Raw genomic sequence first — 24296 nt, 5'->3', positions numbered from 1 at the left:
GTGTACATACATTACATTACTGATCCTGAGTTACATCCTGTATTATACTCCAGAGCTGCACTCACTATTCTGCTGGTGCAGTCACTGTGTACATACATTACATTACTGATCCGGAGTTACATCCTGTATTATACCCCAGAGCTGCACTCACTATTCTGCTGGTGCAGTCACTGTGTACATACATTACATTACTGATCCTGAGTTACCTCCTGTATTATACTCCAGAGCTGCACTCACTATTCTGCTGGTGCAGTCACTGTGTACATACATTACATTACTGATCCTGAGTTATCTCCTGTATTATACCCCAGAGCTGCACTCACTATTCTGCTGGTGCAGTCACTGTGTACATACATTACATTACTGATCCTGAGTTACATCCTGTATTATACTCCAGAGCTGCACTCACTATTCTGCTGGTGCAGTCACTGTGTACATACATTACTGATCCTGAGTTACCTCCTGTATTATACCCCAGAGCTGCACTCACTATTCTGCTGGTGCAGTCACTGTGTACATACATTACATTACTGATCCTGAGTTACATCCTGTATTATACTCCAGAGCTGCACTCACTATTCTGCTGGTGCAGTCACTGTGTACATACATTACATTACTGATCCTGAGTTACCTCCTGTATTATACCCCAGAGCTGCACTCACTATTCTGCTGGTGCAGTCACTGTGTACATACATTACATTACTGATCCTGAGTTACCTCCTGTATTATACTCCAGAGCTGCACTCACTATTCTGCTGGTGCAGTCACTGTGTACATACATTACATTACTGATCCTGAGTTATCGCCTGTATTATACCCCATGTCACGCCGCCGCCTCCTGCAACCGCTCATACTTACCTGTTCCCGGCGTCTCGGCGCGACTCTCCTGCAGCTTCCTCCCTCCGGCGCTCACTACCGGCCTCTGCTGGCCGTCGCACGCGCGCACACGATAGATTCTCTTCTATGCGCGCACACCTGTAACCTGCCGGCTCCTTCTGCCTGCTCCTCTCTATCGTCCTGGAGGTTTCCCCTGACCCGGAAGTAAGGCGCTGCATAACTATTTCTTCCTCCCGGTCTCTCTCTCCTGTGCCTGTTGTTCACTTGTATTTCCCTTGTGCTCCAGGCCGCATGTCCGTGCATCTTCTTGCTGATTGTATTTCCTGCTTTTTTCTCCGCAGAACCTTTCGGAATCTATAGCCCTGGTACTTCCTGTGTTCCCGCAGTTCCTGTCTCTCCGCAGTACCAGGTCTCCCAGTTTCTTCCGTCACTTTCCTGTTACTGTGTTTCCGTAATCTTAGCCACTTCAGTCCCTGTCCTCCTCTTGCTCCAAGCCACCCAGTGGCACCTGTGTCTCCCCTCAGCTCCGGAAGTCCCTGTCCCCCTGCTGTCCCCGTGTCTCCAGACCTGTTTCCCTATATACTCCGTCAGTCCTTTGTCTCGTCCGTTCCCGTCTACCCTTGTTTCAGGTTTTCTCCGTCCCTTCTTCCTTTTCCCCTCCTTGGTCCCTCCGGCTTCCGTGGCGATAGTCCCTCGCGGTCCTGCCCCTAACTCTCCCTGTATAGGGGGAGGTCCATCTGGCCAGCTCGCCCGTGAGGGGATCGTCGTCACGGTCTAGTGGGTCCACTCCTTCCTTCTTGGTACCTGACAGTAACAACAGGCCATGGACCCCGCCGGTGTCGTCGCAACTCAGAAGGAACTACTCTTCTTACGCGAAAACCAGACCAGGATTTTGTCCTTCCTTAAGAACATGGAATCTCGTCTTGCGGCTCTACAGTCCTCTGATCCCGGTAATGCTTCACAGCTGGTAGCGCTTCAGCAGGAGCTAGGCCAACAACGAGACACTCAGTCTCATATTTTGAATTTTATGGCCTCAGTAGATAATCGGCTTCTTTCTCTCCAAAATGCTGCCGCCGTTCCAGTTCAGGCCCCTACTCCCCAACCTTCGCCCCGTTTGGCTAGGCCTCCTCGGTACGCAGGGGATCCAAAATTATGCCGCGGATTTCTCAATCAATGTCAACTGCATTTTGAATTGTCTCCGCTTCTCTATCCCACCGACCGAGCTAAGGTAGCTTTCGTTGTTTCCCATCTGGAGGGCGAGGCTCTGGCGTGGGTTAATCCCCTCTGGGAACGAGACGATCCGCTGGTCACTCAACTCGCTCCTTTTTTGGAGACCTTTCGCAAAGTATTTGACGAACCTGGCCGTCTGGTTTCAACCACAGAGTCCCTCTTTAACCTTCACCAGGGTACTCTTTCCGTAGCCCAGTATGCCATTCGTTTTAGGACGCTGTCCTCAGATTTGGGCTGGAACAATGAGGCTCTGGTCGGTGCTTTCTGGCGTGGGTTGTCCTCTCGGATCAAGGATGAGTTGGCAGGTCGAGATACCCCCACCTCTCTGGACGATCTAATCTCTCTGGCTATACGCATTGATTTGCGTTTTCAGGAGCGCTCCCGCGAGGTCGTCAAAGAGAGGAGACTTCCTCGCCTGTCTACTCCAACTCGTGGGTCTGCTTTTCCCTCTGCCTCTCCGGCTACTTCCACATCTTCGCCTGAACCCATGCAGGTTGATCGCCTCAAGTCTGCCGAGCAACGCCGCAAAGAAAGACTTGCACAGGGTCTGTGTTTTTATTGTGGTAGTGCTTCCCACCTTCTACGTTCCTGTCCTCTGAAGCCGGGAAACGCCTCCGCCTAGGACAGGTAAGAGAGGTCTTCCTAGGTAATGATGAATCCTCTCCTCCTCTGATTCTGTCCGTTATTTTGCATTTGGGTTCTAGTCGTTTTTCTCTTGATGCTTATGTTGATTCTGGAGCAGCCGGAAACTTTGTTCAACTTGAAGTAGTGAACAGACTTGGGATACCTGTTAGACCTTTGGAGACTCCTAGACATATAGCTTCTGTCGATGGTCAGCTTTTGCGGGAGACCGTCAACTTGGTTACGGAGGAGGTTGAACTTCAGATTGGAGCTCTACACCGTGAGAAATTGGTTTTTTTTGTCTTGCCCTCGTTGTCTCATTCCTTTCTTCTAGGTCTTCCTTGGCTAAGAAATCACGAACCCACCCTGGACTGGCGAACAGGCGACATTTTACGTTGGGGACAGTCCTGTCAGAATAGATGCCTGCTCACCATCAAGCCTACTAGAGTCTTCCGTTCCATTCCGGAATCTGTGGACCTTCCTTCAGCTTATCGCTCCTTTTCAGATGTGTTCAATAAGAAGGAGGCAGAGATCCTACCACCACATCGTCCTTACGACTGCCCGATTGATTTGGTTCCTGGTTCTTCTCCCCCTAGAGGTCGCATTTATCCACTGTCGCCAACTGAAACTTTAGCCATGACTGAGTACATCCAGGAGAATCTGGCCAGAGGCTTTATTCGAAAGTCTTCCTCTCCAGCTGGAGCTGGGTTTTTTTTTGTTAAAAAGAAAGATGGATCCCTTCGTCCATGCATTGACTACCGGGGTCTCAATTCCATCACTATCAAGAACAAGTACCCTCTCCCACTAATTCCAGAGCTTTTTGACCGTTTGCGGGGGGCGCGAATTTTTACTAAACTAGACCTTCGAGGGGCCTATAATTTGGTCCGCATTCGCTCTGGAGACGAGTGGAAGACTGCGTTCAATACCAGGGATGGTCATTACGAGTATTTGGTTATGCCCTTCGGCTTATGCAACGCTCCTGCAGTCTTCCAAGAGTTCGTGAATGACGTCTTTCGGGACCTCCTTTACACTTGTGTAGTAGTGTACCTGGACGATATTCTCGTGTTTTCTCCAGATTTGTCCACCCACAGGAGGGATGTTCGGCAAGTACTTCTGCGCTTGAGAGAGAATCGGCTTTATGCCAAACTTGAGAAGTGCATCTTCGAGCAATCATCTCTACCGTTCCTGGGTTTCCTAATTTCCGATGCCGGTCTGCGTATGGATCCTGAAAAGGTTTCCGCTGTGCTCAATTGGTCTCGTCCTCATGGAGTTAAGGCTATCCAGCGCTTTCTCGGATTTGCTAACTATTATCGACAGTTTATCCCTCACTTCTCCTCCTTATCGGCTCCCATCTCCGCCATGACTCGTAAAGGTGCCAACCCTCACCTTTGGTCCTCTGAGGCCGAAGAGGCTTTCCAATCCCTCAAGCAAGCCTTTGCCTCTGCGCCAATTCTTCATCGTCCAGTTGCCAGTAAACCCTTCGTCCTTGAGGTTGATGCTTCAGCCATCGGAGCCGGAGCTGTGCTGTCTCAAAAATCTTCTTCTGGTCACCTTGTACCATGTGGTTTCTTTTCCAAGATTTTTTCCTCTCCTGAAAGGAATTATTCCATCGGAGATAAGGAGCTATTGGCCATTAAATTGGCACTGGAGGAGTGGCGATATCTCTTAGAGGGAGCTTTACATCGTTTTGTGATATACACGGACCACAAGAACCTGGCTTACATTCATTCAGCGCAAAGACTAAATCCGCGACAGGCCAGGTGGGCCTTGTTCTTCCTTCGGTTCGATTTTGAACTTCGTTTTCTGCCTGGCAATAAAAATTCCAAAGCCGACGCTCTCTCCAGGTCATTTCTTTCAGAGGATGTTGAGGAGAGGCCTGCGCACATCATCGATCCTGCCAGAATCATCCCAGTCGCTCCGGTCTCTTTCTCATCTTTGCCTCCGGGTAAAACCTTCGTCACCGAGGAGAACAGGAGACGCGTCTTACTTTGGGGTCATGCTTCCAAACTAGCTGGACATGTTGGTTTTAAGAAGACCTTACATTTGATTTCTCGTTACTATTGGTGGCCTACCCTGTCTAAAGACATTCGGAGTTTCGTCGTGTCTTGCCCTTCCTGTGCCAAGAATAAGAGTCCTAGACAATTGCCTTCCGGTCTTCTCCACCCTCTGCCGGTGCCTTCTTCTCCGTGGCAACATCTGTCTATGGATTTCATTACGGACTTGCCTAGTTCCTCAGGTTGCTCCGTCATCTTTGTGGTCATGGATCGCTTTTCCAAAATGGCTCATTTTATCGCTCTCTCAGGTTTACCTTCAGCTCCAGAATTGGCAAAAATTTTTGTTCATCATGTTTTTCGTCTTCATGGTCTTCCTCAACATATTGTCTCTGATCGTGGAGTTCAATTCGTCGCCCGATTCTGGAGATCCCTCTGTAAGTCTCTGAATATCTCGCTTGACTTTTCCTCGGCCTATCATCCACAATCCAATGGCCAAGTGGAACGTACAAATCAGACATTGATGACCTATCTTCGTCATTTCACTAATGCCCATCAGAATGACTGGTCGGACTTACTCCCGTGGGCCGAATTCTCCTACAATAACCATCCCAGCGAATCTTCTAGCAAGTCTCCATTTTTTGTCGTTTTTGGTCAACATCCTGGTCTTCCTCTACCGGTCCCTCCCGTCTCTACTGTACCAGCGGCAGATCTTCTGTCTAGAGAGTTCTCCAGGGTCTGGCAGGAGACTAAGTCTGCTCTTGAATTAGCTCAATCTCGGATGAAAAAACATGCTGATAAAAGGCGTCTTGATTCTCCCATATTTCATCCTGGGGATAAGGTCTGGGTCTCGTCCAAATTCATTCGCCTTAAAATCCCTTCTCATAAACTGGGTCCCCGTTACATCGGTCCTTTCCAAGTTTTGACTCGCATTAATGATGTTTCTTATAAGCTTAAATTACCTGCCTCTCTTCGTATTTCTAATTCTTTTCATGTCTCTCTCCTCAAACCTGCAGTGTTTAATCAGTTTCATGCTACTTCTCTTTCTTCTCCTTCGCCTGTTTCTGCTGATGATATCTTTGAGGTCAGGGACATTCTTGCCATGAAAAAACGCAGGGGAAAAACTTTGTTTTTGGTGGACTGGAAGGGTTTTGGTCCTGAAGAGAGGTCCTGGGAGCCCCTAGAGAATATTCAGGCTCCTCGGATTTTGTCCAGATTTCTCTCTAGCCTTAGGAAGAGGGGAGGTAAAGACGGGGGTACTGTCACGCCGCCGCCTCCTGCAACCGCTCATACTTACCTGTTCCCGGCGTCTCGGCGCGACTCTCCTGCAGCTTCCTCCCTCCGGCGCTCACTACCGGCCTCTGCTGGCCGTCGCACGCGCGCACACGATAGATTCTCTTCTATGCGCGCACACCTGTAACCTGCCGGCTCCTTCTGCCTGCTCCTCTCTATCGTCCTGGAGGTTTCCCCTGACCCGGAAGTAAGGCGCTGCATAACTATTTCTTCCTCCCGGTCTCTCTCTCCTGTGCCTGTTGTTCACTTGTATTTCCCTTGTGCTCCAGGCCGCATGTCCGTGCATCTTCTTGCTGATTGTATTTCCTGCTTTTTTCTCCGCAGAACCTTTCGGAATCTATAGCCCTGGTACTTCCTGTGTTCCCGCAGTTCCTGTCTCTCCGCAGTACCAGGTCTCCCAGTTTCTTCCGTCACTTTCCTGTTACTGTGTTTCCGTAATCTTAGCCACTTCAGTCCCTGTCCTCCTCTTGCTCCAAGCCACCCAGTGGCACCTGTGTCTCCCCTCAGCTCCGGAAGTCCCTGTCCCCCTGCTGTCCCCGTGTCTCCAGACCTGTTTCCCTATATACTCCGTCAGTCCTTTGTCTCGTCCGTTCCCGTCTACCCTTGTTTCAGGTTTTCTCCGTCCCTTCTTCCTTTTCCCCTCCTTGGTCCCTCCGGCTTCCGTGGCGATAGTCCCTCGCGGTCCTGCCCCTAACTCTCCCTGTATAGGGGGAGGTCCATCTGGCCAGCTCGCCCGTGAGGGGATCGTCGTCACGGTCTAGTGGGTCCACTCCTTCCTTCTTGGTACCTGACACCCCAGAGCTGCACTCACTATTCTGCTGGTGCAGTCACTGTGTACATACATTACATTACTGATCCTGAGTTACATCCTGTATTATACTCCAGAGCTGCACTCACTATTCTGCTGGTGCAGTCACTGTGTACATACATTACATTACTGATCCTGAGTTACATCCTGTATTATACTCCAGAGCTGCACTCACTATTCTGCTGGTGCAGTCACTGTGTACATACATTACATTACTGATCCGGAGTTACATCCTGTATTATACCCCAGAGCTGCACTCACTATTCTGCTGGTGCAGTCACTGTGTACATACATTACATTACTGATCCTGAGTTACCTCCTGTATTATACTCCAGAGCTGCACTCACTATTCTGCTGGTGCAGTCACTGTGTACATACATTACATTACTGATCCTGAGTTATCTCCTGTATTATACCCCAGAGCTGCACTCACTATTCTGCTGGTGCAGTCACTGTGTACATACATTACATTACTGATCCTGAGTTACATCCTGTATTAGGCCGGAGACACACTGGTGCGAGAGACGGCCGAGTCTCGCTGGTTAAAAGCAAGCTGTGGCACCTGCATTCCGGAGCGGAGCGTGCAGCTGCATAGCAATACATGGAGCTGCACGCTCAGCTCCGGAATGCAGGTGCCACAGCTTGCTTTTAACCAGCGAGACTCGGCCGTCTCTCGCACCAGTGTGTCTCCGGCCTTATACTCCAGAGCTGCACTCACTATTCTGCTGGTGCAGTCACTGTGTACATACATTACATTACTGATCCTGAGTTACATCCTGTATTATACTCCAGAGCTGCACTCACTATTCTGCTGGTGCAGTCACTGTGTACATACATTACATTACTGATCCGGAGTTACATCCTGTATTATACCCCAGAGCTGCACTCACTATTCTGCTGGTGCAGTCACTGTGTACATACATTACATTACTGATCCTGAGTTAACTCCTGTATTATACTCCAGAGCTGCACTCACTATTCTGCTGGTGCAGTCACTGTGTACATACATTACATTACTGATCCTGAGTTATCTCCTGTATTATACCCCAGAGCTGCACTCACTATTCTGCTGGTGCAGTCACTGTGTACATACATTACATTACTGATCCTGAGTTACATCCTGTATTATACTCCAGAGCTGCACTCACTATTCTGCTGGTGCAGTCACTGTGTACATACATTACATTACTGATCCTGAGTTACATCCTGTATTATACTCCAGAGCTGCACTCACTATTCTGCTGGTGCAGTCACTGTGTACATACATTACATTACTGATCCGGAGTTACATCCTGTATTATACCCCAGAGCTGCACTCACTATTCTGCTGGTGCAGTCACTGTGTACATACATTACATTACTGATCCTGAGTTACCTCCTGTATTATACTCCAGAGCTGCACTCACTATTCTGCTGGTGCAGTCACTGTGTACATACATTACATTACTGATCCTGAGTTACATCCTGTATTATACCCCAGAGCTGCACTCACTATTCTGCTGGTGCAGTCACTGTGTACATACATTACATTACTGATCCTGAGTTACATCCTGTATTATACTCCAGAGCTGCACTCACTATTCTGCTGGTGCAGTCACTGTGTACATACATTACATTACTGATCCTGAGTTACATCCTGTATTATACTCCAGAGCTGCACTCACTATTCTGCTGGTGCAGTCACTGTGTACATACATTACATTACTGATCCTGAGTTACCTCCTGTATTATACCCCAGAGCTGCACTCACAATTCTGCTGGTGCAGTCACTGTGTACATACATTACATTACTGATCCTGAGTTACATCTTGTATTATACTCCAGAGCTGCACTCACTATTCTGCTGGTGCAGTCACTGTGTACATACATTACATTACTGATCCTGAGTTACATCCTGTATTATACTCCAGAGCTGCACTCACTATTCTGCTGGTGCAGTCACTGTGTACATACATTACATTACTGATCCTGAGTTACATCCTGTATTAGGCCGGAGACACACTGGTGCGAGAGACGGCCGAGTCTCGCTGGTTAAAAGCAAGCTGTGGCACCTGCATTCCGGAGCGGAGCGTGCAGCTGCATAGCAATACATGGAGCTGCACGCTCAGCTCCGGAATGCAGGTGCCACAGCTTGCTTTTAACCAGCGAGACTCGGCCGTCTCTCGCACCAGTGTGTCTCCGGCCTTATACTCCAGAGCTGCACTCACTATTCTGCTGGTGCAGTCACTGTGTACATACATTACATTACTGATCCTGAGTTACATCCTGTATTATACTCCAGAGCTGCACTCACTATTCTGCTGGTGCAGTCACTGTGTACATACATTACATTACTGATCCGGAGTTACATCCTGTATTATACCCCAGAGCTGCACTCACTATTCTGCTGGTGCAGTCACTGTGTACATACATTACATTACTGATCCTGAGTTAACTCCTGTATTATACTCCAGAGCTGCACTCACTATTCTGCTGGTGCAGTCACTGTGTACATACATTACATTACTGATCCTGAGTTATCTCCTGTATTATACCCCAGAGCTGCACTCACTATTCTGCTGGTGCAGTCACTGTGTACATACATTACATTACTGATCCTGAGTTACATCCTGTATTATACTCCAGAGCTGCACTCACTATTCTGCTGGTGCAGTCACTGTGTACATACATTACATTACTGATCCTGAGTTACATCCTGTATTATACTCCAGAGCTGCACTCACTATTCTGCTGGTGCAGTCACTGTGTACATACATTACATTACTGATCCGGAGTTACATCCTGTATTATACCCCAGAGCTGCACTCACTATTCTGCTGGTGCAGTCACTGTGTACATACATTACATTACTGATCCTGAGTTACCTCCTGTATTATACTCCAGAGCTGCACTCACTATTCTGCTGGTGCAGTCACTGTGTACATACATTACATTACTGATCCTGAGTTACATCCTGTATTATACCCCAGAGCTGCACTCACTATTCTGCTGGTGCAGTCACTGTGTACATACATTACATTACTGATCCTGAGTTACATCCTGTATTATACTCCAGAGCTGCACTCACTATTCTGCTGGTGCAGTCACTGTGTACATACATTACATTACTGATCCTGAGTTACATCCTGTATTATACTCCAGAGCTGCACTCACTATTCTGCTGGTGCAGTCACTGTGTACATACATTACATTACTGATCCTGAGTTACCTCCTGTATTATACCCCAGAGCTGCACTCACAATTCTGCTGGTGCAGTCACTGTGTACATACATTACATTACTGATCCTGAGTTACATCTTGTATTATACTCCAGAGCTGCACTCACTATTCTGCTGGTGCAGTCACTGTGTACATACATTACATTACTGATCCTGAGTTACATCCTGTATTATACTCCAGAGCTGCACTCACTATTCTGCTGGTGCAGTCACTGTATAGATACATTACATTACTGATCCTGAGTTACCTCCTGTATTATACCCCAGAGCTGCACTCACTATTCTGCTGGTGCAGTCACTGTATAGATACATTACATTACTGATCCTGAGTTACCTCCTGTATTATACCCCAGAGCTGCACTCACTATTCTGCCGGTGCAGTTACTCCTTTTGACTAGTGATGAGCGAGTGTTCCGAGCATGCTCAGGTATTCTCTGAGTATTTTGGGTGTGCGCGTAGATTATTTTTGTGTCCCTGCAGTTGCATGATTTGCGGCTGCTAGACAGCCTGAATACATGATTCTCTAACTAAGGGCTTGTTTCCACTTGCGAGAAACACGTCCGTATCTCGCATGTAGAAACCAAGCTGTGGTGCCGGCACTCCAGAGCGGAGCGTGCGGCCACATAGGAACACATGGAGCTGCACGCTCCGCTCCAAAGTGCCGGCGCCACAGCTTGGTTTCCACATGCGAGACACGGACGCAAGTGGAAACAAGCCCAAACCGGCAGTTCCTGCATGTGTTCAGGTTGTCTAGCAGCTGCGGGGACACAACATAATCTCCGCGCACACCCTAAATACTCAGAGAATACCCGAGCATGCTGGGCACACTCGCTCCTCACTACTTGTGCCTTGTAGTGCTGTGGGGTGATTATCCGCTCTCCCTCCTGTGTTTTCTGTGCACGATATTTCACGCTGTATTATAAGCTGCATTTGATGTATTTGTGAGTTTTTTACTAACAATGTAAGGCTATGTTCATATGTTGCGTTTTTGCTGTGTTTTTTATGTACATTTTCAGCTGTGCCAGCAAAATTTAGGAGATTTCAGAAATCTCATGCACACACATTGTTTTTTTCCTGACTGATCTTGGACAACTGCAGCATGTTTCTTCATCCAGCGGTTTTTTTTTTCAGGATTTTTGCACCCATAGAAAGCAATGGGTATGTGCAAAAACTTAGCAAAAAAATGCAGATATCAGGGTTTGGTGCAAAAACCTAAGGAAGTTGTATCATGTTTTTTGAGGGGGCAGTAAACTATTATCAACCTGCACAAGAGACAATAAAAACAAAGTAAAATGTGTTTTTTGTAAACAGCTTTTTTACTGCCAAGAGAACAGGTTTTGCTTGCAGAAAAAACCGCAATGTGTGAACATAGCCTAGCTGTGTGATGTGCTCTCCGGTATTCGCCACTTTCCCCGCGGAGCCCTGTGTGCTCTGTCCGGATATAGATGATGTGCGGGAGCTGCTGTATGTGCGCTGCTGCTCTGGATGTGACTGGAGGACGAGTTCTTTGTTTTGTGCTTTCCCTATGGTAACGCCGTGTTGGTGATTTGCAGGATGTCGGGATCGTATGGAAGCAGCGCGTCTCTTTCCAGCAAGCGATCAGATGAGCGATCAGAGGCCCTGAAGACCCCCGATGACCAGGAGGCGTTTTACACGTCCTGCCGCGCCGCTTACCTGACCGTGTTCAGGAGCAGCCTGGAGAACATCACTGACCGGCAGCAGCTGGGGCTCGGTAATCATCCATGGATTCTGTTGTCGTTTTCTCATATAAAAAAAATCGCGTAAAAAAAAGGCCCAAAGAACCCAAAAAGAAAAGGTTTATTGAGTAATTACAAGCAGTGCACAAGACCTCGCGTATCAAAGTGACCGCCAATCAGAGCTCAGCTTTTATGTCTCAGATTGCTCCAAAGATATAAAAGCTTCCTCGTGATTAGTCGTCCTGGACATTAAGTCCACACTTTATACAGAATGAATGCATGGTTATTTTTAAGGGTTAATACAAGTGGTTTATTAATGGGTTATTCCCACCTTAGCAAGTTATCACCTGTCGACAGACGATGTGATAATAACCTGCTGATTGTTGTGGGACCCCTGCAACCCACCATGGATTTTAGGCCGGAGTCACACTAGAGCGTAATACGGACGAGTGCAATGCGATAAAAAATCCCTTAGCACCCGGACCAATGTTAATCTATGGGGCCTCTCCCATCATCCGCTGTTTTCTCAGCCGTATTCTATGTTATAGTGAAATCGCAGCATGCTTCGTTTGTCACCGTATTATGCCCGAAATACGCCAATGCAAGTCTATGGGTGCGAGAAAAACTCGCACGCCACACGGACCATCAGTGTGACATGCGAGAAATACGCAGCGGTGTTCTATAGAAAAGCCGGGAATTCAGTGGAGTGTACAGTAACATCACACTGACAGGTTAGAATAGAATAGGTAGAATAAATGTCTACACATAGTATAGGGATATATATATATATATATATATATATATATATATATATATATATATATATATATATATCTATATATATATATATATGTCAGTGGCACCCATATATATATATATTTATATTTCATACAGCGCTAGATAGCAGAAAAGCCGGTAATTCAATTGCCGGCTTTTCATTTCTCCTTACCGAACCCGACAGGATATGAGACATGATTACATACAGTAAACCATTTCATATCCGTTATACTTTACATATCCCTCCCTAATAATGTTAGAAGTGTTTGTGTGCAAAATTTAGGAGCTGTAGATGTTAAATTAAAGGATTAATTTACGGGAAAAACTGGCGTGGGCTCCCACGCAATTTTCTCCGCTAGAGTGGTAAAGCCAGTGACTGAAGGCAGATATTAATAGCCTAGAGAGGGACCATGGTTATTGCCCCCCCCAGCTAAAAAAAATCTGCCCCTGCCACCCCAGAAAAGGCACATCTGGAAGATGCGCCTATTCTGGCACTTAGCCTCTCTCTTCCCACTGCCCTGTAGCGGTGGGATATGGGGTAATAAAGGGTTAATGTCACCTTGCTATTTTAAGGTGACATTAAGCCTGGTTAATAATGGAGAGGTGTCAATAAGACGCCTATCCATTATTAATCCAATATTATGAAAGGGTTAAAAAATACACACACACATTAAGAATAAAGTATTTTAATGAAACACACAGGTTTAATATCTTTATTGTACGCTCAATCCAAACGAAGCCTTCGTTCTCCTGTAAAAAATCACAAAATAAAAAAGAAACAATATCCCATACCTGTCCGCCGTACAGTCAAGTCCCACGCAGTAATCCATATTTGGGAGCATTTACATTTACAACCAGGAGCACTGCTAATGCGGCCATTCCCGGCTGTAAACGACTGGGGAATGAATGAAATGTAGGGAGCGGAGCTTCGGTGACTAGTGGTGCCGTCACCAAAGCTGCGCACCCTGGCGGCATGAACTCATATGAACTCTGTAGCGTGGGAATATATTCAGAAACTTTCCCACACTACAGAGTTCATATGAGTTCATGCCGCCAGGGTGCGCAGCTTCGGTGACGGCACCGCTAGTTACCGAAGCTCCGCTCCCTGCATTTCATTCATTCCCCAGTCGTTTACAGCTGGGAACGGCCGCATTAGTGGCACTCCCGGTTGTAAATGTAAATGTCCCCAAATATGGATTACTGCGTGGGACTTGACTGTACGGCGGACAGGTATGGGATATTGTTGCTTTTTATTTTATGATTTTTTTACAGGAGAACAAGGGCTTCGCTTGGATTGAGCGTACAATAAAGATATTAAACCTGTGTGTTTCATTATTTCATTAAAATACTTTATTCTTAATGTGTGTGTGTATTTTTTAACCCTTTCATACTATAGGATTAATAATGGATAGGCGTCTTATTGACATCTCTCCATTATTAACCTGGCTTAATGTCACCTTACATTAGCAAGGTGACATTAACCCCTTATTACCCCATATCCCACCGCTACTCGGGAGTGGGAAGAGAGAGGCTAAGTGCCAGAATAGGCGCATCTTACAGATGTGCTTTTTCTGGGGTGGCTGGGGGCAGATTTTTTAGCCGGGGGGGGGGGGGGGGGGGGGGGGCAATAACCATGGACCCTCTCCTGGCTATTAATATCTGCCCTCAGTCACTGGCTTTACCACTCTGGCGGAGGAAATTGCGCGGGAGCCCACGCCAGTTTTTTCCGTGAATTAATCCTTTAATTTAACACCTAGAGCTCCCAAATTTTACACACACACACTACTAACATTATTAGTGAGGGATATATAAAAATATAAGGCATATGCAATGGTTTACTGTGTGTAAACCGTGTCTCATATCCTGTCGGGTTCAGTAAGAATTTAGCAAAAGTGTCACACGTATACTTTTTTAAGAAAAAAATTGCATCCTCGCATTGGATACGGATGACATACGGATCACTGTTCATGAACATTTCTGCGTATCTCGGCCGTAAAAACGGACTGTATTTTTATACGTTAGGTGTGACTCCAGCCTTAGAGTGGGGCTCTGAAGTGTTTGTTTGAATGAAGGAATGGAGCAGTGTCTTCCGATACTGTTTATGAAATGGGACCCCTACGATCCCAAGAGCAGAGCTCTGCCACTCCATTCATTGTCTATGGGACTGACAAAGATACCCAAGAGCAGCGCTCAGCTATCTACAGCAATCCCATAGACAATGAACCAAAAGACTTCATTGTCCCATTCTAAAGAGGAGTGTTGTGACCATCAGCAAGTTGTCTTGTATCCTAGGGGTTAACTCACTCAGATAGGAATACCCCTTCCTGACATCTTCTGTACATGTTGGCGAGTGTATGGAGCTGTTACATATTGGCAGCAGCAGGTGCTTCTTTTTAACCACTTAAATGCCGCCACCAGTTTTTAACAGTTTCATTTCTCTTAAGTGATCTGGTGTGGGTGTACGTTCATGTCCCCTTCACCCTATCCCGCACCTAGGACACAATCACCTCTCCGCCATCTTTGTACTCTTCATAGATCATTAATTTCACTGTATACTGTAATATTAAAGTATTATTGTACAAGTGGTGAAAGGATCACGGCTCAGGTCTCCTGTGGGGGGCTTAAAAGAAAAACCCAGAAAAGTTATAAAAAATATAGAAAAATAAAAAACTAAATTTTTAATCGACCCCCCCCACCCTTTTTGCCAATCAAAAATAAATGAAAAAGAGAAAATTAGAATCAGATTTTGTATCACCCAAAGTCCAGTTGTGAAAATATAAAATAATTAACCTGTGGGGTAAATGCGGTACAAATATATAAAAAAGGAAACTCCACATTTGCAGTTTTTTTTTTCGTTTTCTGCCCCCACACCCTAAATTAATACTATATAAGATCAAAATTGTTTGTACCCCAAAATGACACAAATAAAAACAATCCCTCACACGGCTCCACTGACGGAAGAGTAAAAAGTTACAGGTCTTAGAAAATGGCGGCACAGAGATTTTTTTATTTTTTTTTCAAAAATCAGAAATCAGCTGACAGCGCAGGGCTGACGGGCGGCTGCCAATGATGTCACTAAGCGGAGGTTCACCGGCGTCACTTTCACACATCAGGTTTTTGGTTTCAGGCACAATCCAGCAATTTAAAAAAAAACGGATCCGTTTTTTTTTGCGCTTGATCCATTTTTTTTCTCATAGCATTGTATCAGTGCCGGATTGCGCCTGATGGCCAGACGTTTCCTCCCTTTTTTTTCCGGATCCGTCCAAATAGTCGTTTCTGGCGGATGGAGAAAACGTCCAGATGAACGTTTTTTCAGCCGGCGAAAAAAGCGCACAGCGACGGAACCGGCCAAAAACGTGTGAAACGGACATGTGAAAAGATGAATCCGGCCTCCGATTCCGGTTTTCCAATCATTTTCCATTGCAAATATCTCTCTCTCTCTCTCTCTCTCTCTCTCTCTCTCTCTCTCTCTCTCTCTCTCTCTCTTTTATATATTTGTATTAATGTATTTTTTTTTTGCTTTTTCTTGTGCAGTTTTAAAATCAATAACATAACATGCTTTACACCATTGTGGTTTATGGCATTTTGGTGATTTTTTTTTTCACTTTGCAGCATGCTCCAGGCTTTTTTCTCATAGGCTTGTAGAATCCAGGAAACAGAGAGGGGAAAAAAGCTCCTTAAAGAAGCCATTCTCCTCCTCCTCCCATGACAGTTTTTGTCTTCTTAATATATTGCATTATTCTTATTATACAGCACTGTGTACGTACAATTGCTCATTTTGCCTTTCTACCCGGCTAATCCTTCTGTTTTCCATTAGGTCTATGACATCGCATGATTAATAACTAATGAGCTGGATCCTTCTAAGCTTTATGTAGAAACAGGAGGTCCATTTTCTCTGCATGAATCACTGCAAAAGTCAACGGCAGGAGGAGGGAGCAGATGTGTCAGGAGTTGAAGGGGATGATAAATGCTGGGAATAGAGACGTCCTGTTTCTACATAGAGCAGAGCAAAGAGAAGAATTATCTGGGTAGAAAGGCAAAATGAGCAATTGTAAGTGCACAGTGCTGTATAATATGATGATTGCAATAAATTTAGAGGATAAAGTTGCAATTAAAAGAGCGCTTTAAATAAATAAATAAATAAATAAATGAATCTTTGAAAAATGTGTATGTCCCAAAAACACTGACATTTCTAACTGCATTTTTTAAGTGCACATTAAGGCTTCATTCAATGATTTTCTCGTACGATAAAAATCGAGTTTTATCAATGATTTTTCTTTTTTTTATGAGAGTTTGGTAAAAGTTTCATCAGTTTTTCTCAGACGTGAAACAGATAGGAAATCATAGAGAAACTTTTTTTATTTTTTTTTATCTCACAGTCCATGAATGACGGACATCCGAGTGCGGTCCGATTCTTTTCCAGGACCCATAGACTTGCATTTATGATATTGATCCGATATGCGGCTCAAAATTGGACAAGTCGCCTCGAAAAATCACGAACACGTGGACGGCCCCGCTCACTATTATAGGTGCGAATTCTGTCCGTAAAAACATGAGAAAAAAGGTGTGAACGAGGCTTAACGTTGCACAACAAAGCCCGATCATCGCATTGCTTCCAAAACGTAAATAAAAACCATTCGCGAATATTCTTTTAGATCGGAATCTGCGTTGCAGTTTTTTTTTGTACAGTGTGACGGTGGACGGAAGGTGAAGATTTGTAAGAAAAAAAGAAATGGACTTCTTTCTACTTTTCTGCTGATTAGAAATATTATAGAACTCTTGATTTCAGCTGGGAAAAATGCATAGAATTAAAAAAAAAAGAAAATGCATTTTAAAAATGGACGCCCCCCAGTAGGCATGATGGCAGCTTTCCCATAGGAAATGCGACTTGTTTTCTCGGTGGCACCCGCAGCAGCAGACAGGCGGTGGCGCGGCGGGGGTTAATCGGCCGCGCTGATAGAGAGATAAATCCTGATGACACCTCGGATCCCTTCAGTCGTGATATCCTAATTACGCCACGGCTAGTTTAACAGGCGGTCACATTCAGCAGATGTGCTTAGCCTAATGAAGGCTTTCAACATTATGGCAAAAGATTTTTTTTTCCCCCCTCGCAGCTAATGGCAGGTTTCTCATAATCCAGCGTCAAAAATAGTAGCGGCGAGAACAAATGTTAGCTCCTTTCGGCTTGTTATGTCTTTCATCTCTTTCCACGAGCCACTTAAGCAATTGACCAATTATTATTATACGAGCGGCGGTGTCAAGGTCGCGGAGAACAGGCCGACAGAATACCAAATATTTCCCGTCATTAAATGATGATTAAACCTCCCCCCCCCCGCAGAGAGGAGGGCGAGGAGCGCATCGTGCCCAGATCTGGGGCTTTGAGGGGTTAACTGTCCCAGGATCGGGGAACATGTTCCCAGGAGATAAATGAGCAGGAATGAAAATAATTTTCCTGCCGTCTAATTCACAGGCTATAATGTTACCGCGTGCCGGAGGGTTGGTCACGTGATCGGATTCATCTCAAGGAGCCGTGACCTTAACATGGGTATTCCACGCCAAGAACGGTCTGGTGCCAGCAGCTAGGGGGCGCCGACGCCGGCTTTACAGGACATGGACACTTTACATTTTCCCATGTAGGAAATTCCGTTGCATGAAACGGACCCTTAAAGGGGTTGTCTTGTGGATCATTGGGAGGCGGGTTGTGCCGATGGCATCGAAGGCTGTAGACACCTGCCAGGACGCGTGCACGATCAGCAAGTGTGAGCAGACACGGCGCCATCAGCTCCGCTCACGTCTGCATGAAAAATCCCCTGCAGGATTGTAAAAATTATCCTGCGCTTCGCATTGCGGAGATTAAAAAATGCTGCTTAAAATCACTATTTTTACTGCAGATTTTGCTATGGGAGATCGGCAGGGATTAGACCCTCGGAAAGTAAAATATCCCCCCACCCCGCACTCCATCACATTATCTAAGTGTCATTTCCACCAAGTCTTCTGGGAGACTGGGCCGCGCTCAGACCTTCCCGGCAGAATCCTCCGGTGTCCGGCAGATCGCACCCGTCAGGGATCACAGTGACAGGCGCCCGGATAGCGGACGTGTCGCCGATCGGGAAATGTACAGCATGTTGGATAGTACTCCTCAGATCTCCAATAACTGATACTGGTGTATCGTGCGCCAATCCCTTCACCTGACGGCATCGCAGCCTTCTCTCCCTCTTTGTAGTTCTCCAGCGGGCCGGACGGAACCCGTCTAACAAAACGCTCAGCCGATACTGGACCGCCAAGACCAAGGAGATGAACTATGACGACTTCTGCGCCATTGTGAAAAGAGAGAAACCCGCTGCAAAGGCCGAACTCCTGAAAGCTTTCCGAAAACTGGACCCCACCAACAAGGGGTACATCCTACATGATGAATTCACCAAGGTCTTCACCACGGTACGAGCACCAAATCCCAAACTATCTATCTATTATCTATCTATCTATTATCTATCTATCTATTATCTATCTATCTATCTATCTATCTATCTATTTATCTATCTATCTATAGATCTATCTATCTATCTATCTATCTGTCTATCTATTATCTATCTACGTATATCTAGTATCTATCCATCTATTATCTATCTATCTATCCATCTATTATCTATCTATCCATCCGTCTGTATTATTTGGTAAGATGTTAACCCTTCGCTCTTGCCCCCAGAGGGGAGAGAAGATGTCTGCGGAGGAGGTGAGCGCCGTTCTCCGCTTGGCTGACATAAACAGCGGCGGGCGGTTGGACTATAACAAGGTAAGTCATAGACACAGACGCCGTCTCGTATCACAACACATCAGATTCTGTAGTAATGGAACCCTGTGAGTGGATTCATTCTGCTATAACCACGGGCAGTGAAATATGGCGGCACGGGCTTCCTGACTGCACCGCAGAAGTGTTTCCGGGTGTTATAAAGCGTTGGATATAAAGTCGCCCGGGGAAAGTGTCCAGTGCGGGGCTCCTGCTTCTTGATTGACAGGTCTCATGTGTATAGACAGAGCGGACAGAAGTACCCAAATCTGGTTTTAAAACTACGGGGCCAATTTTATTATATGATAAGTTTGGCGCGTCCTACTGGACATGTTGGACATCTTTCTTTTCTCATGGATGCCTTACGGTGCTCGTAGATGCTCAGATTTCTTATATATGAGCTCCGATCAGCCATATACAAGCCGATCAGGGCTCATTCATGACCCATTCACACGAGACCGACCCTGACTGTGGGGGGGCAGAGCAGGGGTTGGTACGATCGCTCTGCCCCCATACAGTATGCTTGTTGTCGGCAGCACATACTTTTTTTCTAGTTGTGCTGCCGACAGTAATGACGTAATGACCAAAATGGGTGATTGGCGACATGATTACATGGACTGATGATCATGAAAGAGCGTTTTTATTCATTCTCTCTCGACCTCTGTAAATGGCCTCTTCTTTATTTAGTGCCAGTATGGCAGCACATGTAAGACTGATCTTTTTGCTTCACCAGATGTAACATGGACAAACCTCAAAGTCTACATTAGTTCCATCTGGTGAATGTGGTCATTTGTTCCCTGTTATTATTATCATTATTTATTTTTATAGCAGCATTGATCATTGATTCCACGGTCTTTACACCAGGAGGGTTACATTGAGAATACAGAGAGAAATTACAGTGAACAAACTGATAGTGACAGACAGGTACAGAGGACGAGGAGCGTATAGGAGAGAAGGAGGTCTTGGGAGGACTGGAAATGACGTGGTGGGAGATATCGGGACACTTTCGGAGATATGTGGAGGAGACAGATCATGGACGGCTTTGTAGGTCAGTTAGAAGCTTGATCTGGATACGTTGTGGAATTGGGAGACAATGAAAGGGATTTGAAGAGAGCAGAAGCAGAGGAGTAGTGAAGAGAGAGGTTAAGGATGGACTGGAGAGGTGCAAGGGTGTTAGCAGGGAGGCCACAGAGGAGGATGTTGCAGTAGTTGAGGCGGGAGATGATGAGGGCACTAACACTGTAGTAGATTCAGGGTTGCGGAAGGGATGGAGATATTTGTGAGTTGGAGGTGTGGAGAGCTTGGATGTGTGAAGGGCAGAGTTGAGGGTTACTCTGACGCAGTGGACTTCCGGTGTTGTGGAGAGCGTGGAGTTGGGTTAGATGGAGGATAGATGATGAGTTATCAGTCGAGTCTCTCGGATCAGGGGTCAGCTGTCTATAGACCGAGGCACGATCAGTAAGGGCAGTGATCTTATCGGAGCGTCACGTATCTTCACATTTTATAGCGACATTTCTGCTTTTCTCCCGCAGTTCTGTAACAAGTTCTTCAGCACCTGTGACCAATGTGCCAAAGCAGCAGTCGAGAAAATGGAGGCGAATAGCCGGACCAAACGTCAGCAATTTGGGAGTCAAATGGAAACGTCTCCTGAAAGATCTGCGTCTCCTCGTAACGGCGACACAACTCCACGGAAAGGTGAGGACAGGATTATATAACAAGGCGCATTATATACACGGCTGGTGCTCCGCTGTGAGGTCACACCACTAGGGGTGGAACTACAACAGTACAACAATCACACCCGGGCCCTGGAGCCTGGGGGGCCCTAAAAGTCCCTTTGGCCTATAGAAAAAGACTATTGCTATTAAAGATTTAAAATGTTTGGGGGCCCCATTGAAGCTTTTGCATCGGGGCCCATGAGTTTCAAGTGACGCCACTGCACACCACGTATGCTTATTGGTGGTCTTACTTTAGGAGGGACCTCCCTTAAGCTGGACATCCCCTCTCCAGATGCCGCCGTACATCGGCCGAGCATTCATATGTTGGACTCCTCTGGCTGGGTCTTATCTCCAGCTCTCCAATCCTCCTCTTCCTCCACATTATCTGTCGGTGAAGACTCGGGAGACCCCCACACATCAGATGGTCGGCTGGTTCTCCTGACTTTCATCTAATATGTGCATAGGAGCCTTTACTGAAGCTCATGGCCATTGATTTTCCTTTGTATTTTTCTTTAGAGACCGGCATGTGCAGCTGTTCTAAACAAGTAGAGCTGCAGTGTAAAGCATGGGGGTGAAACAGTAGCAGCCTGAGTGTCCCCAGTGGTAGCAGTGATTTGTGGGTGGCCGTGGCTCTTTCTATATATTTATAGTGTTCAATTTATTGTCTGGGGTATAAAAAATAAATAAATGTATATTATTTCAGTGGAAAGTAAATCGTCACGCCCTTCATCAGCACGAAACTACAAAGGGACGGTGTCCACCGTGATCACTATGGGGCCGCTCAGGGTTTCCAGACACACGGAGCCCAGTGATCTGCAGGTAATGAAGCTGTACAGATAATCACTATCTCCCCCCTAGGGATGGAGATATCAGGCCGCAATCGCCGAATATTACCTGCAGTATAGTATATTGTATGGCTGCTAGGGGGCTATGCTGCCATGTTGGATTGTCCTTGGAGGTAAGTCCTGTCCATATACGCTATTAGGATACAGTGTAGCCAGAATGGAGGATCTCAGGTTATCAGTAGTTGATAACTTGTGCATCGTTGGGGTCCGAATTATGGGACCCCCACGAATGGGAACAGCACAGTGACCATTCATTCTGCTGGAAAAAACCCAGTACCGCACTCAACCGTCTACGGCACATGCACCCCGTGCAAAATGCTCTGCTCCCACCTTCTACCGGACACAGTGCAATGGCTGCAAGAGGTTTTCCATTTCGGAGGATAACATCTGAGCCCCCTCCTATTAGTTACCCGTTGACATATCACACATCCTCATGGTAGCTCTCTGCAAAGTCGGAGGGGCAATAGGGGGCAATAACAGGGGACATAATTATTGTATATGACACGACTTCCCGGTTGCTGCCTTTCCTTTAAATCCCACAACAAGCTAATCTTTAAAACATGGAGTGCAATACCGCCATATCGAGCCCCAGGGCCAATGTCTGCATTACTGGAAGCCTGTTTATATGGTTACACTACAGCTGATAGCTGGTCTAGATCTCTCAGGAATTGGGGGTCTCTTTAAGACACGGTCCCCTATTGGTAAGGCTGCACAATGCAGAATGTTTTTGACGTGGTCCACAATTCTGCGCGTTACGTGCAGTTTTTGCTGCAGGTTAACAAAGGATGTTAAATTGAACGGGTGAAATCCATTTTGCAAATTCATGAAATTTGAAATATAATAGTCATGCTGCGGATGTTCTCAGGATGCTCTTTTTTTCACCCCCATCCACATGTAACGTACCTTCATTTCATGCAGATCTTATACTGCAATTACATAGAATCGCAGCTTTAAATCCATTTAGGATTTCACCTTGAATCGGCACACGTTAGATTGTATTACTCGGATTATGTATTACTAAGTGAGAAATCTGCTATAAAAATCTATCCGCAACTGATTTTACATGCTGCACAGTATTACAGACACTGGATGTTAGCACTGTGTGTCTCTCCCAGTAATACAGGCTGGATGTGAGGTCTGTGTATCTCCCAGTAATATAGGCTGGATGTGAGGTCTGTATGTCTCTCCCAGTAATATAGGCTGGATGTGAGGTCGGTGTGTATCTCCCAGTAATATAGGCTGGATGTGAGGTCTGTGTGTCTCTCCCAGTAATATAGGCTGGATGTGAGGTCTGTGTGTGTCTCTCAGTAATATAGGCAGGATGTGAGGTCTGTGTGTGTCTCCCAGTAATATAGGCTGGATGTGAGGTCTGTGTGTCTCACCCAGTAATATAGGCTGGATGTGAGGTCTGTGTGTCTCTCCCAGTAATATAGGCTGGATGTGAGGTCTGTGTGTGTCTCCCAGTAATGTAGGCTGGATGTGAGGTCTGTGTGTCTCACCCAGTAATATAGGATGGATGTGAGGTCTGTGTGTCTCTCCCAGTAATATAGGCTGGATGTGAGGTCTGTGTGTGTCTCCCAGTAATATAGGCTGGATGTGAGGTCTGTGTGTCTCCCCCAGTAATATAGGCTGGGTGTAAGATCTGTGTGTCTCCCCCAGTAATATAGGCTGGGTGTGAGATCTGTGTGTCTCTCTCAGTAATATAGGCTGGATGTGAGCTCTCTGTGTCTCTCAGTAATATAGGCTGGATGTGAGCTCTGTGTGTCTCTCTCAGTAATATAGGCTGGATGTGAGGTCTGTGTGTCTCTCCCAGTAATATAGGCTGGGTGTGAGATCTGTGTGTCTCACCCAGTAATATAGGCTGGGTGTGTGATCTGTGTGTCTCCCCCAGTAATATAGGCTGGGTGTAAGATCTGTGTGTCTCTCCCAGTAATATAGGCTGGGTGTGAGATCTGTGTGTCTCTCCCAGTAATATAGGCTGGGTGTAAGATCTGTGTGTCTCCCCCAGTAATATATAAAATAAAACCTGGCACTCAACTTTATCAACTGGAAATATATTTATTATCAGCAACAAAAAACGTTTCGGTCCCGAACTGGACCTTCATCAGTTACGTGCTGTGAAGGATATGTGCGAGAAACAAGCCCGTATGAGCAGATGATAATTAATTTTCCATAAGGAAGTGGATAGTTAACCTATGTAGGGCTGTATGGACAAAACACCGTATTGGAATAGTGTGGCTGACGCGGTGTCCACCGCTGGTCTCTGTGTGTCTCTCCCAGTAATATAGGCTGGATGTGAGGCCTGTGTGTCTTTCCCAGTAATACAGGCTGGATGTGAGGTCTGTGTCTCTCCCAGTAATATAGGCTGGATGTGAGGTCTGTGTGTCTCTCTCAGTAATATAGGCTGATGTGAGGTCTGTGTGTCTCTCCCAGTAATATAGGCTGGATGTGAGGTCTGTGTGTCTCTCCCAGTAATATAG

At 46.1% G+C, this 24296-nt stretch overlaps 1 protein-coding gene across 4 annotated transcripts in view; it reads left to right on the top strand.

Moving 5' to 3' along the window:
- Positions 1 to 24296, top strand: part of LOC143787376 (phosphoglucomutase-1) — a 79229-nt gene that overhangs the window by 1330 nt on the left and 53603 nt on the right. For 2 of the 4 annotated variants that reach the window (XM_077276045.1, XM_077276049.1), the window contains exons 2-6: positions 11552 to 11730; positions 18696 to 18907; positions 19176 to 19262; positions 20789 to 20951; positions 21675 to 21790. In XM_077276045.1, the coding sequence (XP_077132160.1) occupies positions 11553 to 11730; positions 18696 to 18907; positions 19176 to 19262; positions 20789 to 20951; positions 21675 to 21790 (756 nt within the window). In that variant the 5' untranslated portion in view covers position 11552. Of the gene's footprint in view, positions 1 to 6296; positions 6365 to 11551; positions 11731 to 18695; positions 18908 to 19175; positions 19263 to 20788; positions 20952 to 21674; positions 21791 to 24296 lie in introns of all 4 variants that reach the window. The other 2 variants (XM_077276046.1, XM_077276052.1) reach the window with 2 other exon arrangements.

The sequence above is a fragment of the Ranitomeya variabilis genome, chromosome 8, assembly GCF_051348905.1.
Source record: "Ranitomeya variabilis isolate aRanVar5 chromosome 8, aRanVar5.hap1, whole genome shotgun sequence".
Taxonomy (NCBI): Eukaryota; Metazoa; Chordata; class Amphibia; order Anura; family Dendrobatidae; genus Ranitomeya; species Ranitomeya variabilis.
Note: the sequence above shows the minus strand (reverse complement) of the source record. Positions and strands in the feature narration are given on the sequence as shown.